At 42.8% G+C, this 18677-nt stretch overlaps 1 protein-coding gene across 1 annotated transcript; it reads right to left on the bottom strand.

The window, feature by feature from the left end:
- Positions 1-6044: 6044 nt before the first annotated feature.
- rab35b (RAB35, member RAS oncogene family b) lies at positions 6045-18644 on the bottom strand. The gene is made up of 6 exons (XM_056275763.1): positions 18350-18644; positions 15343-15393; positions 15091-15214; positions 9487-9611; positions 9051-9175; positions 6045-8632 (listed from the first exon to the last, which is right to left on the bottom strand). Exons 1-6 carry the CDS (start codon positions 18399-18401, stop codon positions 8504-8506), a joined length of 606 nt encoding a protein of 201 aa, XP_056131738.1. The 5' UTR covers positions 18402-18644; the 3' UTR covers positions 6045-8503.
- Between the last annotated feature and the right edge of the window lie 33 nt (positions 18645-18677).

Here is an 18677-nt window from a genome sequence, read left to right as displayed (position 1 = left end):
CAAGCAGTCTGGGTGAAGACTGATAGATGGACAGGACACAGCAGGCCCATGGGGAAAGATGGGGTTCGAAATAAATATGCTATGTTTCTGTTGAAGATATCTGTACGGGACATAGTAAGAACATTTCCTTGGAGGGACAATGACCATTCTCTGGGTAGGAAGAAGTGTTGCTACAGCTAACTCACATGTGATCTCTCGGGTTTATTCACATGTTCAGGGGATGCTCACCATGAGGCCTTGGTCCCAGTCAGTTGAACTGATTCAATAGTACCTTACCATAGATTTAAAAACATCTTTGTGTAGGTTTGGCTGAACTAAATACTTCCACGTATATAATTTTATTATTGGAAAAATACCCTATTCTGCACAAATTAGTCATGAGGATTAAAATCAAAAATGCTGAGTTCAACATTGAAACCCCTGTATTTTTAATTTCTACATTGGGGTCTGAAGTCTGAAGGGCCTAATAAAACAGATTTAACACAACACAAAAAAAGATGCAGTTATGGGTATATTCCATGACAGTAGCAATACATTACACCTTTGTTAATGTTCAAGTCTCATTCCATATATATATATACACACACACACACAAACACTCTTAAACCTAATCGTGACAGTGAATGTAGAAAAGCCAGAAGCCAGCCTATTTGACTTTTTTTGCATCTATCTCAGGTCTGTGGTGAATTGTAAACTGGGCTTCACGTTTATCTCTGAAATCTGAATAAACCTTTGGGTAGCTGAAGTTAGCAGTAGCTTCTGGTCAGGTGGCGTTTTCTCTTCGGTTCACGTCATACTTGACATCCTCTTGCATTCTCTGGAAGAGGTTTTTCCGGGCATTGCCCTCACGATATCCATCAATCTTTACAAGCTGACCAAATTTTTTAAATTGTTTACATCTGTTGGATGCCAGCTCGACGATTAGCGTGGCGAGCATTCAGTCGAAAAAAAGCCTCTCACAATGTCCTCCAATGACCTGTGACATTAAGAGCTTGAACAGTCAAGTCATTGAAGGTGTGTTGTTATACAAGTATTTTACATCGTTATAGCCATCAGCAGCTCAGCCACATGGGCAGAAGTAAAAAGAGTGACGTGATAACGTGAATAGAAAAGGTCTACCTCCATTGTCATAGCTTCGAACCTTCATGTGCACTTTGATTTATTGCTGTTCGGGCTTCCATTTAGGCTACACATATCTGTGACTTCATTGGTGAATACTGTGTGTGCGTGCGTGCGCGCGTGCGCGCGCGCGTGTGCACAGTTGTTGTGGTGCACCGGACCTCGGAGTGTGTGTGTGTGATGTCGTTTTGCACAGTGACGTCTGGTGTGTGTCTGTGTTTGAACACGAGTCTAAAGCACCTGTGCGATCCTATGCAGATGTCTTCGCGTTATCTCTGCTGGTTTTTGGGAAAGATCAGCCCAAAGATTGATTTTTATAAAAGAGTCGAATAGGTTTGAATGAAATTGATATATTTATAAAATGCATACCTTTTAAATGAAAATGTACTTTTTTTCTTTCGTTTTTTTAGAAAGAACGTTGTTATTTGTAGTTTTTGTTATGCGTGTTTTGTTTTTCCATCGTTTTGTTTGAGTGTCACAACAATGTATGAGAAGGGATAACGAGATTTAATGGACATTTTAAAATCCACATGGCTTGCCATCATGCTGAAATGACTCCTGAGTACCTCTAACATGCACCAACAATGTTTACCAACGCAATGGTTAATATTACAGGAATGTTCAAAGGAAGGCTTCTGAAACGCTATTCTGCCCTGGGACAGTTCAATCTCTAGCCTGGCTGGAGATTGTCCTCCCTGGGATCAGTCCTTTGACAATTCTTGCATAGCTGCTTCTAACTGAAGAATCAGTTTCATGGGCGTCCGGGGCTACGCCGGGGATCGCCGCTTCGAATACCCGTGTTACCTCGGGCTTGGTCGGGCATCCCTACAGACACAATTGGCCGTGTCTGCGGGTGGGAAGCCGGATGTAGGTATGTGTCCTGGTCGCTGTACTAGCGCCTCCTCTGGTCGGTCGGGGCGCCATTTCAGGGGGGAGGGGGAACTGGGGGGAATAGCGTGATCCTCCCACGTGCTACATCCCCCTGGTGAAACGCCTCACTGTCAGGTGAAAAGAAGCGGCTGGCGACTCCACATTTATCGGAGGAGGCATGTGGTAGTCCGCAGCCCTCCCCGGATCGGCAGAGGGGGCGGAGCAGAGATCGGGACGGCTCGGAAGAGTGGGGTAATTGGCCGGATACAACTGGGGAGAAAAAAAGGGGGGGGCTATAAATTTAATCTCAGGGGTGCAAATGAAGCAAGCAAAACAGCAGGAAGTTAGATTAGACACATGGGATACGATTGTAATCTTTCTATGTCGATGTCGCATTTCTGCGTTAGCGAAAACAAAACGTTTGTTCTGTCTGCATGTTTTCTGTTTGCTTCCTTCGTTTCGCTTTGCTTTGTGCTGTACTTAATTATGTCGTCCCGATGACACTGTAGACCAGGGGTGGGCAAATTACGGCCCGCGGGCTGTTTAATCCGGTCCGTCGGGCATTGAAATCAATGCTATATTTAATTTAAAGGACTGGTATTCGCTGTTTCCCCCTGCAATACTTTACAGTTGGTTCCACTAGATGGCGCGCTGCAAATATAACCGGCCTTTCTAATGTAGAGGCCGAGAGTCGCTCATCTCTTCACCTGACCTTCACTTTTGCCTCTTGCATCGCGCATCAGAGCATGTAGCGACCGCCTGCTTTCACAAAATGAGCCGACCAAAGAAGCGAGAAGTCGACAGCGAGTGCCGGGTTTTTAAGAAAGAGTGGACGGCAAAATATTTTTCACTGAAGTCCGATCAAAGGCCATAAGTCTGATTTGTCAAGAAAACGTCGTGGTATTAAAGAAATACAATGTCAGCCGACACGTTTCCAGCATGCTAACTACGCTAGCAATTTGTCATCCTACGAAAGGGCGAGTGCAGCTTCGAGGTTAGCAGCCAGTTTACAGGCTCAGCAAAATATGTTTACCCGACAGCCTACAATTCAGGAGTCCAGCACAAAGGCAAGTTATCTACTGGCGTATAAATTAGCGAAAATGGGCAAGCCTTTCTCTGAAGGGGAGTTTTTGGAGGAATGTATGCTGGAGACGGCAAGTCTTCTGTGTCCAGAGAGCAAAAGCAAAGCTGAAGACATAAACATCGCGCAGAACAGTGACTCGCCTTATACAACGTATTGACGAAGACTTGGCTGGCGGGTTAATCAAGAAATCAGTTATTTAGTCATTAGCACTGGATGAAAATAGTGACATAAAGGACACTGCACGCACACCTCTTAATTTTTGTCAGAGGAATTAATGACAAATCACGAAGGAGGCACAACGAGAGGATTGGATTTATACGACTGGGTGTCTTGTTGCATTGAGAGGCTGTAGCTACCTTGGTGTTGTAAACTGGCACATGTCACCACAGATTGATCGCCAAATTTAACAGGAAAAAAACGTCGGACTGCTGAAAGGAACCCAGGACAAGGTGAAAGAAGAGGACCCTGAGTTGGAGGTAATTTTCCTACATTGTATTATCCACCAGGAAGCCCTGTGCAAGACTGTATTGCAGCTTGGTCACGTCGTGAAGCCAGTCGTAAAACGTGAACGTCATACGGGCGAGGGGACTTAGTCATCGTCAATTCATTAAATTCCTTGAAGAAACCGATGCTGACCGTCATGACTTACTTTACCGCTCCAGTGTCCGTTGGCTAAGTTTGGGGGAAGTGTGGCAGCTAAGAGGGGAGATCTGCTCGTTTTTGGGGTCAATGGGGAAAGCCGACGATTTTCCTGAACTGAGCGGCGCAGACTGGCTTTGGGATTTTGCGTTGGCTGTGGACATTTTGGCACACATGAACGAGCTGAACGTGAAGCCAGAAGGGAAGGATGTATTGGTGCATGAGCTGTATTCGAACGTGAAAGCTTTCAGAGCCAAGTTAACTTTGTTCTCAAGGCAAGTAATCATTCGCTCATTCCCCGACACTAGCCACGCTGGAAGAGGCGCCCCAGCATGCAAAGAAATACAGCAAATCACTGAACGACCTGCACGGAGAATTCTGTCGTCGATTCTCTGATTTTGAAGAGTGAGACGTCCCTTCAGCCGGTGTCATGTCCCCTGTCACTCGACTATGAGGCAGCGCCACAGGAAGTGCAGTTGGAGCTGATTGATCTCCAGTGCGACTGTCTTGAAAAGAGTTCAGCTCCGTCAAAGTGGATGAGTTTTATCTCTCACTGAACGAGAGCAAGTTTCCAAACGTCCGACAGATGGCACAGAAGATGCTGGTGTTATTTGGCTCTACCTATGTGTGTGTGAGCAAACGTTCAGTGAGATGAACATCAACAAAGCACGTCACAGCCCAGCTTACTGATGCGCACTTGAGCTCTGCCCTGCAAGTTGCCGCAACAAAATTCACACCGGACTTTGATGCGCTCGCAAAAAAAGGGTGGCCAGCGACACTGTTCCCATTAAATCAAGCACTCGGGGGTGAGTTTATTTTCATTACTTTTTGGGCAGCAGATTTCACATTCATGTAATTTATGCTAGTTAACCCCCCCCCCATCAGCTAGTATTAGTGGCCCGTCTTTCAATTTCTAAAACCCAGTGTGGCCCTTGAGCCAAAACGTTTGCCCACCCCTGCTGTAGACTGTATCGTTTGATTTTTCATTTGAAAACATGTTTGTTTTTTGGGATTTTTTTTTTACAAGTCTCCCGTGTCTTCTTGCGGTATAAACGTCCCGATGCAGCCGTTGTTGGGCGAGAGCGTTGCGGAGAACGACAGGCATCCCAGCGGATGAGTCCTCCGGTTGTCTCTGCCGGTCAGACGTGTTGTTTGGCATTTCGCATCATAACTGCTTTCTGACGGTTCTTTGTGCTCTGTAGGGGTGCTTCCATTCACCGCTGACTAAAAGCACTGTTTTTGGTTACAGGATACCGCATAACGATTCAAAAATATGTATCATGCAATTCTCTCAGCAATTTGGAGAATTTTTTGCACAATGGATCCTTCACAATACACTCCAGTCATCTCTAAACCTAGAAGTAGAGACCCTTGCTTTCTGTGATCAGCATTACACGTTACTAACAAACGACTGAAAACTCTGCTGACTCCTTAGAGAAATATTAAAGCATCTATAAATGAAACAATTTGAGGAAGTTGGGACCCAACCAAAGTTTGACAAACACATTGTTATCCGTGTAATCTTGTATTATTATGCATCAGGACAACGTCTGCATTACTAGAGAAAACTTAAGCAAAAGAAAAGATCGACCATCAGGAAGGGGTTTTAGACTAATCTTATCACAGCATGGGGTTACAATGATTTAATGACAGGGTTCCCAACCTGACACCTGGACAGTACCATCTCTGCCCCTTCCCTACACACAATTTACCCCAGCCATCTGACACTAAGTAGATGGTTCACTGTGATTACTGACTGATTCAACATTTTGATCCAGTCACTTGAAACGGTTTAAGACATAAAAGAGTGAACGTGAGGTTTCTGCATGTGTAAGGAAGGTATTTACACATTCTTGATATGCATTTTCAATCAAGTATGTAAATATGACAATTTAAATTTTTTATGCCTATGATACGTTCATGGGAGTGGGGGTGCTTCTGTTATAACTTTTGATGGGGGTAATTTTATATTCATAGAACCTATTTTTCATAATAAGGAAATTATCAGCTAAATACGTACATCTTTATATCAATTTTCAATGGAAAGGCTGTAACCAATGAATGTAGTGATCCCTACATTCAAGAATTTGTGGTTTCCATGTATCCTGTACTGTTTGCATCAGCGGACCACATATGTTAAGATGTGTAAACAGCTTAATAGTTCAGGATATTTAGGTTTGTTTTCCTGATGAATGGCACACTGACAGCAGTGAAGGTTGCTTGGGCTCGGAATCGGTTTTGACAATAAAGAAAGAGAAACTAACCAAGACTACCATCGTTGTTTTGTTTTCCCTGTCTGCCAAATTAAATCACAAAGCTGAAAGAACTCAAAACTGCAGTTTATGATTAGGATTCCCATGGGGAGCACAAACCTGCTCACATACAGTTTAATTTACAGAAAAACGAAACCGACATAGGCTCATGACCAAGTAGACCAAGCCCCAAACCATGGACAAATAGATCAATCATTATGTGTCAAATATTTATTCTTTTAAAATGTTTATTATTGATTAAATTCATGTAGGGAAAAAATGAATAGTACATCTCTGTTCTCCAGTGTACAGCAAACCACAGCTGCTAAGTGTTTCAACCACAGCACACAGGGCATGTTTACACATGCACAATGACATGTGCTGATGTGTGTATGTTCCATATTGAATATAAACACACAAATATATTTATATATACATACACATAATGAATAGAAATCATACAGTCTGAGATTTGATACCATTTTCCTCTACTGCCTCAGCTTTCAAATCGGGGCACAACTGCACTATGCGACCCGGGGCTTCTCTCACCAAAGTTCGCACATTAACACCCAGCAGCCTCTCAGCGCCCGTCGTAATCCCAACCAACACTCGGGTCACGCTCAGAGAATAGAAAATTCAGAATGCATCCAACAGAAATACAGCCATTATCCAGGAACGGTTGCAATTATGTATTCTCCCAATAAGAAAAAAAAAATTATCAGTAACCAAGAACTTGGTTTTCTGTTTTGACATTCTGCGATGCTTCACCCTCTGACACGAACTGTCTCATTGTGGCCCACACACACACATTGAAGGTCCTGAGGTCTGGGCTTCCTTGTTATGTGGAACATCTTGAGGTGCTCCTTCGTGACCGACCAGTCACGGCGTCTGCAATGCTCTCATAGTCAAGAAAAGGGAGGGAAAAAAAAAAAACACTATACGGCAACACTTAAGTTGAACAGGTAACAAGATTGTGACGGGTAATAAAACGGGTGTAAAAAATGTTTTTAAAAAAATAACATGACACCAGACATTAACATTAATTAACAGTTAAGAATATTCTGCAGGCTGGTAAATCAGTCAGCTATAACCTTATACATACCCCTTCAAACAAAGTGTTACATGCTCAAAACAGACAACATAGCTTAACCATGGATGAATTTGGGGGGGGGGGGGTCACTGCAATGACAACGAGAAGCCCCGTTTTCCTCTTCCTCCATCTTCCAGGCCCAAAACCAAAAGCCTCGACGATCGAGTCTCGTCGGTGTGCGAGGGAAATTCCCGCTTGAGCAACCAAATATAGGAGGCAAGTCCACAGCTATGAGAGGTGCTGATATGTGGCCGCCAGGTGCACAGTGGAAAGAAAACCTGGGGCTGCAGTGTGGCTGAAAGGGAAGAGGAGGAGGATGGGAGATGGTGCAGCACCAGGGACTGCCTGGGGAGTCGACAGGGTCTCATCAGACCCTTGATTCTCACCCTGACTCCACACTCAACTTGGCCAACAGGGACGCAATGGCAACAGTCCAACATGGGTGCCACTGAGCTTTAAGTTTTTTCTTTTCTTTTTCTTCTTCTTTGTTTTTACATCTATGTATGTATAATATTGGCAGTATCATCTTTTTTTTCTTAAAAAAAAAAGGTGGGAGAAAAAGTTTAAATGCAAACTTGAAAGCTTGGTAAGACTGCAGTGAACAGTGCCAGCCCAGCGCAATAGGAGCGGCTGACCGCTTGTCACTTGTCACAGCACTGAGAAGAAGAACAGGTCATTGGCTCAGCACTACTGGAGGATAGAGGGGAGAGAGGAGATCTTGGCAAAATACAGACAAGAGAAACAAGAAAAACAGTTGACAAGTCACCAGTTGTGTCCATTGGATTAGTTGCTAAAGGTTGGATACTGATCATTATCATCCTGTGATTTTTTTTCCCCCATCAATTCAAATAAAAAACAAAACAAATAAGTTCATGATTCTCTTGGCATGAGCCGTGATAATAAAAAGTCAAAAGAAAAATGTACAAAGGTTGTGAGCTATTTCATTTCGATTAGACACCCTCCAACAACCATCTTCCACCCCCACCCTCCAAAAATATGTGACTCCTCCTCTTCAGGCGCAGTTAAACTTGACTTATGTCCTGTGTGAAGGAGCGACGACATACTGATGTAAGAATATTGATTTACGTATACTGAAATCTGAGCATTATGGCGGTCAGTGGTCAGCTTGCAGATCCTTCGAGAAAGGAGGACCCCTGGTCAATAGTGCCCATCTGCTGAATTCCAAATATAACTTGATCTGACTTCTAATAAAATCTGTACATTTTTTTAAAGTCTTCATGATTTATTTGTCCAAAAGGGACATTTCCCCCCCACTTTTTTTCTTTCATTGTATTATTTATTAGATTTTTATATGCTCTTTAATTTAGATGCTTGGAGTCCCGTCCTGTATGGATATAAGTGTGTGTGTGTGTGTGTGTTTGTGTGTGCATGTGTGTGTGTTTTCTGAAGAAAGACGCTAGGTGTCTTTTTTGGGTGGCTTCGAGTTCGCTAGCAGCACTTTTTCTTTCGTTTACTGTTCTTGGTGAGTTTGACCACGTCATTCTGTTGCTGCTGCTGTTGCTTGGCCAGCACCTCCTTCTTGGCTCTTAGGACAAGCTCCGTGATGCAGTTAAACATCTGGAAGAGGAAGCACAAACAAACGAAGAGAGAGCACATGGTGAGTAAGGTGTTAAGTCAACCGGAGCACTGAGAAGAGACCATTATACCCACATTAAACACTCAAAAGTTTACGAAAAACTATGCAGACTGGGAAGTACCCCCATGTCCGTGCTGCAAAACAAATCCTTTGTAGTGGCTGAAATCTGCTTACTTAAATCTGTGCACTCATCAAAAACTAAAATATTGTTAAACTCCTGGTATTTTCAGTATACAGTACATATAAAGACACTTGTGACTGACCCGAGCTTTTCCATGAATTTTTCGAACAACAAACAGGCCTTTGCGTACCATGAATGTCCCAGAAACCACATTAGCTAAAAACTTGAGTCTCATACATTCCTCAGCCAAGGCTGTAGAGGAGAAAACAATGAGCTACCTCTTCAACGTTGATGTTCTCCTTTGCACTCGTCTCAAACAAGTTGATGCCCATCTGCTCTGCAAACTTTTGTGCGTCGGTTGTCTCAACCACCTTGGAGTTGGGGTCGTCGTTCTTGTTTCCCACTAAGGGGGAAGGGTTAAGGTAATTTTTAGACACTGATCACTGAATTGTTAAAATTTCCATCAGTGAGCACCCGGTTAAAGTGACAGAACTGCACAGATTCAAAACTAAGGAAGGAAACTTGGGAACTTAGCTTTGCTTTATGTTCAGGGAAGGATTATTATTATTATTATTATTATTATTATTATTAGAAATATTTACAAGGAAAGAAAGTAGCCTGTTTCAAGAAAAATAAAGTCAAGGAGGCACAGCTAAGGTGAGATAAGTGCCTGGATTCTTTTGCAGTGACTGGACTGAATGGAGGAAGACTCACCTAATATTCGACACACGTCGTCACAGTTCTGGTTTATTTCATGTAGCCATCGTTTCACATTAACGAAAGACTCCGCACTCGTGACATCATACACCACTATGACCCCATGCGTTCCCCGGTAATATCTGGGCATGGATAAAAAACACTGTCAGCATCATCAACATTAGCTTGTTTGCAGCAGAAGGAACAAACCTAGAAAAACTAAGTTGACACAGCATGATCTTTGAATTTTCAAACTCGATAATACCAAAGGAAAATAAAACTGCTCTGAGCCTGTTGGCTTAGTAAAAACTGAGGATGTAAACCTCGATAATAGTCGCCAGAAAGGTCAACAGTGACCAAAATACAGAATTGTTTCCTGTGAGCCTAGTCACTTCTCTTAGTCATCTCTCTCTTTGGTTATCAATTGCTCATGATCAAATTAATATATAAAAAAATGGAAGAGTAATTTTATGGAGAATGAAAAGGGGTAGCAGGTGAAGGTTTTCCTCAGAGACATTGCAGCAAGCCTAACATGAATGAAAGGAACAGAGTCTTACACACATACACACACACACAGGTAAAATCAGCATTTGAAATGGGTTAAAGTTACAGACTAATGCTTCAGTTAGCCACAAGCCATGGTTTGAACAAGTGACCAGGCAGGCCTCACATACAGATAGAAAGAGAGACACAGACAGACAGAGAGAAAGAGAGAGCGAGAGAGAGAGCGCATCCCCAGTCTAGCTCCACTGCACCTAACACAAACACAAAGGACCCTTTGTCAGGCCTATTGTGTGTATGTTTGTGTTTCTTCATGTCCTGCCTGGCGTGACAACATGGGGATATGCTGTTGTCTGAGTGTGTACCCCAGTGTCCAGCAGTAATGGGCCAGCAGGCAGCAGGGTGGCTCGGTTGTTTGGGGGGGGGCTCTACACAGATGAATGGTGAGCCACAAACCAAACATACTGCAGGCACTGTATAGGGCCAGGTGGTGGTATGGGGGCCAGACTGCAGTCCTGGTAACACCCCCCTTTTACTGCAGTAAAAGGCTAAACAGGGTAATAAAAATGTGCAGATCCCTCTTATAGCACAGGATTTGAATGGAAATTAAAATGCTCTTTGTAGCCTTGAAATTGAATAAAAATTATAATACTTGGTGTACATGTAATGCGACATTAAAAAGCTCTCCCCCATTTTACCGGGATAATATCCAACCCTAAAACATATGGCAGCCATTGGAAAAGAACAGGTGGACAGACGGACAAATGGCTACAGGCCCCGGATGGGCTGACAAGCAGAAGTGGGGTTTCCAACTGGAGCACGCAGGGCTCTCCCCATGAGCCAACTCCATGCTGAAATTCACTTAGGACCTAATGAAGCACCATGTCACTCTACTTCAGCGCAATTACCAATCGGTCCAAACAAGTCAACTCTGCTCTGTGGAGGGATTCCCACAGAGCCACCGAGGGCCAGGCTTCAAAAGTAGAATAGCCTCCATGCTGAGGGGGCTGTGAAGTAGAGCCCCGCGCAGGACTTTTCTTAATCCCACTCCCGCCCACTCCTGCTGGATTTCTGACCATTACCGCCCACACCCGCAATGTGCTTGTCCACTCCCACTCGCATCTGCAAACATTCTGACCATTCAGACCCGCACAGTAGAATTCCATTGATTTTGTGTCTTCTCCCGTCCCGCAGGGAGAAAACATTATTTTACTGTGTACTATTAATAAAGGGATGCATACGTGTCGGTATTAACAGAGAGAAATTACATTCTAGTGCATAATTACATTGGTACTAGTGCAATAAAGTACGGCTATTCTAGGGCAACATTAAACTGTATTCATTTGACTTATTATTTTAAAACCTATGTTAGTTTTGCTGAAGTTGTTTTACGCTTCCCTGTGTCTTTTAAAGCACTGATCGGGAGTAGCGCTCCTCTATTCTGTTCTCCTCTTACATTAACAACGTCTTGAACGATGTCAACAAAGCCTTTCCCGGCGACGAAGTCATACAGCCAAATGTCTCTACAGCAAAGTGCGACACATTTCTCAGTTATATCTTGTCTAATATGTGCAGGGAGAAGTGCTTTATCTTTAAAAGACAGCTTACTCTGACCGGGGAGAACAGAGCAGGTATGTCACCTCAACCAAGAGGTGCCAGACTTGTGCCCGTTGCACATCAATGCTTTTGCCCTTTGTCGCAGCTAAGAAAGTCCAGCTCTTTTCCATCTTTGTCTGTCACAGCTGAGAAAATTTTCCACATATCAGACGTCCTTGCTTTGTTTTTGTATTGTAATGACCAACGTTGAGTTTCTTTTCAACTTCATTTGTTAACTCCATCTTTCTCATTAGTGCTAGCTAAATCGTGGGACCCGCAGTTTATTTTTTGACCGCCTGCAGCAAAGTTAAAACCGCCCGCTCCCGCGAAATTTGCGTTGGGTCCCGCAGGATCCCAATCCCAATGCAGTCCTCTACTGTGAAGCACCAGCACTGTATAGGGCAGGGGTCCCCAATTACTTTTCATAGCGGGCCACTTTTAGGGCCACTTTTAAAACCACGGGCCACTCAACCTCCAGCAGCATGTTGTTCGTTAGTTTGTTTTGGTGTCGATACGTTGCAGGTATTATAATTTAAACAGAGATTTTTCATCTATTTTTCGATATATTACTAGTCTTACTTTTACTAAGAAATTAAATTCTTTTTTTGGTAGGGAAATAAAAAAAATTCTTCCTTCTGGCATTTCTCCAAAAATTCTCGCGGACCATAAATCAACCCGTCACGGGCCGGACGTGGCCCGCGGGCCGCCTATTGGGGACCCCTGGTATAGGGTGTCAAGCTCTGCAGGACATTTTCATCACGCCATTCATTACTACTTTTTCTCCAGACCAAACTCAAAAATGTTGTGACAACTTAGTACTTCTAAGCACCACCTCTGTCTACCATCATCAAAATATGAAAAGGAAGAGGAGGTACACTGACCGGTGTGTCCTGTAGTCCAAATCGTATCAACACAGATGCACACTGTGCTGTCTGCAAGCTTTCCAACAGATCACCTGACACAAGGACAGCAATCACTAGCTAGAATGTCCACAACTCTGGTGTGACAGCGTTCTTACTCAGCAAAACCAACATTTCACTCATGCATGGGTCACATTAATGAAAGGAAAGCACAGAGGAGATCCGTTATGCATTCGAGTCAGTTTTGCAGGGGGACACACTGGTAGCAACCGACTATGTGTGTACCATTTCAGGTACCAAACTTTGGGAAAGGCAACACTGAAAAATGTCAATGACACTGCAAACTGGTCATATGCAGTGGTTTAGTTTACTTAGTCAAAAAAAAAAAAAAAAAAAAAAACGACAGCTCATTCTGTCAATTTTGTCAACTGACTTTACTTAAGAGTCAATTAACATTATGGCTACTTGAACATTGTTTCCCAACCCAGTCCTCTAGTACCCCTATGTCCTGCAGATTTTCTTTGAATAGGCCTGCTTTTAGTTACTCAACCAGTCATATTATAGCACTTGATAATGTCAGGTCTGCCAAATCTGAACATAATTAAAAGGGACATAGCGGTGTTTTTGCATGTTTTAGCCCATTTACTACAAATGGCAGTCACTTTACATTACTCCTGACCATTTTTCAAAGTATGCTGTAGCATTTTAAACTTCTGGATGCATTTTTTCTACCTTCAACTTGCAGAGACTTGAAACTTGCTTGCGATAAGTAATCCATCAGAAGGTAAATTCTGTTGACATTTTTCCCCGAGATATGTTATCATTGTGGGATGATGCAATTGAAAGCACAGATCGTTTTGACAAGTGCACTCGGATATCCAAGGTTTGAATGTCAGCTGCTGAACAGCTATCTTTTAATGCAGGAAGCAACCAAATACATTATCTTTTTCATAATGTTCATCTTTGATTATTGTTTATCTTCCAGATTTAATTTTATGACAACATAGTTTGTGAATGACATGCTATTCAGCAGCTGACTCTTAAAACTGATCTCCAAACGCACTGGAACGCAACTCCCAAAAGACTTTACAACAATCTGCTTTCAGCTGTATTATCCCTCAACGATAGCACAACTTTGAAAAACAAAACAAAAACAAAAAAAACCCAAACAAACAGAATTTTTACTTTGGTGCATCACCTATTTCAGGCAAGTTTATTTTCATGCCATATTGAAATGAGTGGAAAACAGTGGCTCCCAGGAGGATTGCACAAATGCATTCAAAATTATAAAACACTATGATATGCTCTTGAGGACAGTCAGGAGTAAAGTATACTCCAATTGTAGTTAATGGGCTAAAACATGAAAAAAACACACTGATATGCTGCTTTAAGTGCTGATTGATTAATAAAGTACAAGCAGACCCATCTATTCAGGGTTACAATGAAAATCTGTAGGATAGGGACACTTGAAGACTGGGTTGGAAAACATTGAGCAAAAAGACTAACCTGGCAGGCTGCTGTTCAACTGCAATATTCCAATTCAAGCATCTGTATCAGCAAGCATTTGTTCTGCTTAAGTGTCCTTGACCAAGACAATGAATCCCTGACATCCATCCACAACGGACACTTTTCTATGGCTGACCCTGTGCTCTGAAGTCTTGGGGAGTGGAAAGCTAAAAAAGAATTTCCCTTCAGAGATCAGTCAAATATCTGGTTTTTATTCAACTCACTACTATGATTATTATGTTACAGAGCTTGAGGAAAACATGGGAGGAAAAGGCAGTAATTATGGACATTGGGGTATAACAACTTCCACTGTTTGAACTAACTCAAAGGAATGTTTCTACTAAATCTTTTTTCTTTCCTCCACATACATGAGCGCCTCTTCCTCCAATGACCCATGAAACTTACATGAGCAAAGTTTATCAAGGTTTATTCGTTTCTATCATGTCACACACAGAGAGAACAGAACAGGGCTGTAGGTGTACTATGACATGAAAAAATATTCTGAGGTTGCTGACAGACTGAAGACTCTGCAGCAGCATGCAGTGAGGGGGTGGTACTTCGGGATTGTGTTGTGGGTCAGTTGTGGCGCAGAGAAGCTGTGCGCCAAAATGAACCAGCAACCGCTGAGATCAGTCAGCGTGCCCAAATTAACTTGCAACGCCTCGTGTTTGGCACATGTGCTTGACATCAGTGTTTCTTCAACTGTGTGTTACGATCCTGAAGGACTGCAGGCCTGTGCCAGGCCCATTGCCACCTAACAGGATCCAGAATGAGTATGTTTAGTCTGACCTTCATTAAAAACCTAAGCTTAAATAGTTCAACAAGTTATCTACACGATAAAGGCAAAACCATTGTAATGGGGAGGCTAAAGTACACTTATTAGCTTTATGACAAAGGCAACAGAGGGAAAAGACATCCATTCGTTGCCATCATGTAACACTATATGACCAACAGCCTCCCTCTGACGTCTGCAATTAGGCTTTGGGGGAATTCCAGCCCAGCCTATGAACTGCTTCTTAAAGTAATAACGAATATTGGGGACAACAAAGTTCCTTTCTTAGTAATACATTAAATCAATGAATATAATAAAAGAGCTCCCCCTAAAATGCCTGTGCTACTCTATGCTTGACTTGCCTATACATGTGTTGTGTCTACTCACGTGGAGGTGATAGTGCGGAAGCGCTCCTGTCCTGCTGTATCCCAGATCTGTAGCTTCACTTTCTCCCCATTGATCTCCACTGTCCGAATCTTAAAGTCCACTCCAATTGTGGTTATATAGCTACCTGCAAAACACATGCAAGAAAAACTTATGAACAACAAAGGTAAAAACACATCAAGCATGCATACCTAAGTATGTTATTAAATTTCATCATTAAACAGTGATAGTACACTTTGAATTAGCACTGCTTACCTGAAAATGTGTTATCTGCAAATCGCAAGAGGAGACTGCTCTTTCCCACCCCTAAGGAGATGAGACAAGCACAGGTCAAGTTTAAAATACAGTGACCTTAAACATATGGCAACACCAAAGCCATCCTTATGACTTAAGCTTGACACAAAATCCATTATTTGTCTGGGGACAAGCCCTCTGAGGAAGGAACGGGGATTCTGTAAAATGCAAAATGCATCATAATCTCCAGTTTTTGTTTTCCCGTGTAGTCTTTTAAAAGATGACCATGTGCCCAATCTAGACCAAAACTGAAAAGAACTGCCAAGATAGTTACTGTAGATTTGATGCTAGTATATATGTAGACAACGTAGCATCTGTTACACAAGGTATAAGGGAAAGACAAAGCAGAAAGACAAAAATCAAATACTTCTTAAGTTCTGGATGGGTTACAACTGATACAACTGATACAACTGAACCTCTCCAATCCTGAGGCTTCTAAATTGGCCTGTCAACCAATCATGCATAATAACAATGCAAAATGAAAATCATATTGAACAGAAATTAACACCTTTTATGTAGAGTGCATGTACCTTAATTTCTGTATGGATTTTGGCCCAGAATTTCAATGTGGTTCTATAGTTCATACATTTAAGTCTCAAAGTGCATCGTCTGTTAAGATTAGAGTAAATAAGGCTCCAGTATGCATTTCTATTTTTTGTCACTTTCTCTTGCCTAGACAATCCTGCAGAGTGGAACAGCAGAATTAGCTCCAATTTGCAAATCATCAAATTACATGTTTCTGATCGCAAAAAGGGCAAGGGTCAAAGTCTAAATGATCTAAATGATCATGCATGATAAAGGTGCTAAAAAAAAAACCGGAGCCAATATTTTGGTTTTGCCATCAACACGTGGCAGCAAAATATTATCAGGAGCTAGTAAAGGAGAATAAGGTAGGGTGAGATGTAAATGAAGAGATAGAACAAGGCAGAGAAAAGAAGCACAAGGCTTGTCTTGAAAGAGATGAATTTTTAGACTTGTCTGAATGGGGTGGGACAATGTATTTTTCCTAGTTATACAACCTACCTGTTGTGTCACTGTCATCTAATGTTTGACTGGTCTCAACAGAAAACTTAAAAATTCTTGTGGCCTTCACTCTGTGTAGAGTTAATTTCACAGACGACAATGCACAGAACATTGTTCTTCCAGTAAAGTTTCCTAGGCTAACCCTCAGTGCTGTCTAGGCAAAAGTAGGCAAAACCTATTTCAATCTTTGCTTAGCAGCAACAGGCAATTGCAGTTGAGGTTTCTTTTGCAGATATTAAAGCCTGGTTCTTACATTGTGGCTTGTTTTGGGTACAGCAAGACAACACTAGACTTCATAAATATCACAAGCCATCTCCTCCACACTTTAGGAGATGAATTTTAGTATCTTGTCAAGACTACACTTGTGACCAGCAAGACCCTTCACCAGGCTAACACACAAAATTAAATAAAAGATGGGTTCATAAAATACACTGTAATTTCAGCACAAAATAAAAGCACAGTCATGCTGCTCTACCTAGGATGAAATTTCAGAACCAAGTACAAGAATGGCAGACGAGAGGCTAATCACATTTGTCTAAATAACAAATCCCAGCCCCATCCTAACTAAAATGCCATGATGGTGGAGAATTGCTAGACATGTCTATCTGAGATATATCTGTCTGAGGGCATGCAGCTGAGGAGAGGCGGTGCTTTGACTATCATGCCTAAATAATCTCAGTGCAGCAGTACAAACAGTGTAGCTCCAATGCTGCAGCTGAGGGGACACTAGCTCTTGTGTATAAAGGGGAGTAAAGGGCTTGCTGTACTGGCTTGGCCATTATTGTGAGCAGCCAGCTGATGGGGTAGTGCCAGGATCGGAACGGTCAATGAATGCAAGGATCATTCCCGACAAAGAGACCCCGGAGGGTGAATATCTATTGAGGGTGTTGTCCCGTTTCAGTCATGCTTTACCTGGAAATAGGGTACAGGGGATCTTTAACCAGTCCTCGTTAACCTGCATTATCTTTCAAAGATGTCTCCAACTAGGATTGTGGTTATCATTACAGTATATAAACCCCTCAACTTGTTGCCTTTAGTTTTATCAAAATTAAGGAAAGCAGGACCCAGGTCATGACAACGTACAATGAGCTACGTATATTACCAGCACCGAACAGCTGAAAACGGGACAAAGTTAGCGATCACCGTTACTCCTCAATGACTGAGCCTTGGTGGTTATCGTTAAAGCGATCAGAATATGCAATGCCATGCATTTGAAATAGTGAAACTACATCTCCAACCAATGTGATTATCAATCACTAATCTATACTCATCACTTGGCTAGCTAATGATGCAAACGAAAAGGGGCAGTGCACGACTCCTCGAATGTCAAACAGCACACTCACTTTTAGACATCCTAACAATCTGTCTAACACAACCCCGTGTATCAGACGAAATAACTGCAAACTTCAGTTTAGCGTCAGTCCACAATTTCAAGGGAGGCCAACTCCTCTTAGGCCAGCTAGCGTTAGCTACACAGTTAACCTACGCCTGCAAATGATAGGTTAGCTTCACTTGCGGCTAACTAGCTAATGGTAGAAGGCGGCAAGTCCCCAAAACGGACGTGCCGTTAATGAACTTAGCGTTAACTCGTGTGAACTGGTGCACAACGAAAACAAAAACAATGCCAAAGTGGATGCAAACAACATTCAAAATTCTTCCAAGAGAGACAACCGTACCCTGAACTGCAGGCACAGTGCTAGCCAATATCCGGCCTGATCGGCTGACATGGTCAGCACTGACACAAAACCTCCGCCCTGTCACCGCCGTAAAACCGACAATTTTTGTTCATCACAGAAAACGTGTACAACACAAACATTAAATTAACCTCAATGGTAAACGTGCCAGTGGTGCACATGGTGGGCCTCCAATGACATATTTCTGCTTCTCTCGTTTCAAAAACATGATGAGGCCCGTTTCCCGTCAGGCATCCCCGGTCTTGCCTTACCGCTGTCACCGATGATGAGCAGCTTGAAGAGGTAATCGTAGTCCCTGGCCATGCCGGTAGTTGGTGGGTCACCCCCGCCTTGTGCCGCTTCTCTGCTCTTCTCGACCTGCTGCCCGAACCCTTGGCCCGTAAATTCACCCAAGATCAAAACCCCGATATGGAAAAAAAAAAAAGACCACTTGAGATGCTCAACTGCTAAGCCCCCAGGCCACCGGCTTTTTTTCGGGGTTTCGCGGCGTCAGCAATCCTCTCCCTCCGCTGCAAATAGCCGGAAACTCCGCTTCCTTCTCTGGCAGAGGCTGCACCCAAGTCGAGCAGCGCTGCTCAC

The sequence above is a fragment of the Lampris incognitus genome, chromosome 1, assembly GCF_029633865.1.
Source record: "Lampris incognitus isolate fLamInc1 chromosome 1, fLamInc1.hap2, whole genome shotgun sequence".
Lineage (NCBI taxonomy): Eukaryota > Metazoa > Chordata > Actinopteri > Lampriformes > Lampridae > Lampris > Lampris incognitus.
This window is presented reverse-complemented; position numbering and strand designations above follow the sequence as displayed.

Coding starts and splice junctions, on each gene's coding strand:
- rab35b (XM_056275763.1), bottom strand. CDS start 18,401: ATGGCCAGGGACTACGATTACCTCTTCAAGCTGCTCATCATCGGTGAC. Junction 15,215..15,342: donor TGCAGATAACACATTTTCAG/GTAAGCAGTGCT, acceptor TGTGTTTTGCAG/GTAGCTATATAACCACAATT. Junction 9,176..9,486: donor CGACGTGTGTCGAATATTAG/GTGAGTCTTCCT, acceptor CTTCCCCCTTAG/TGGGAAACAAGAACGACGAC.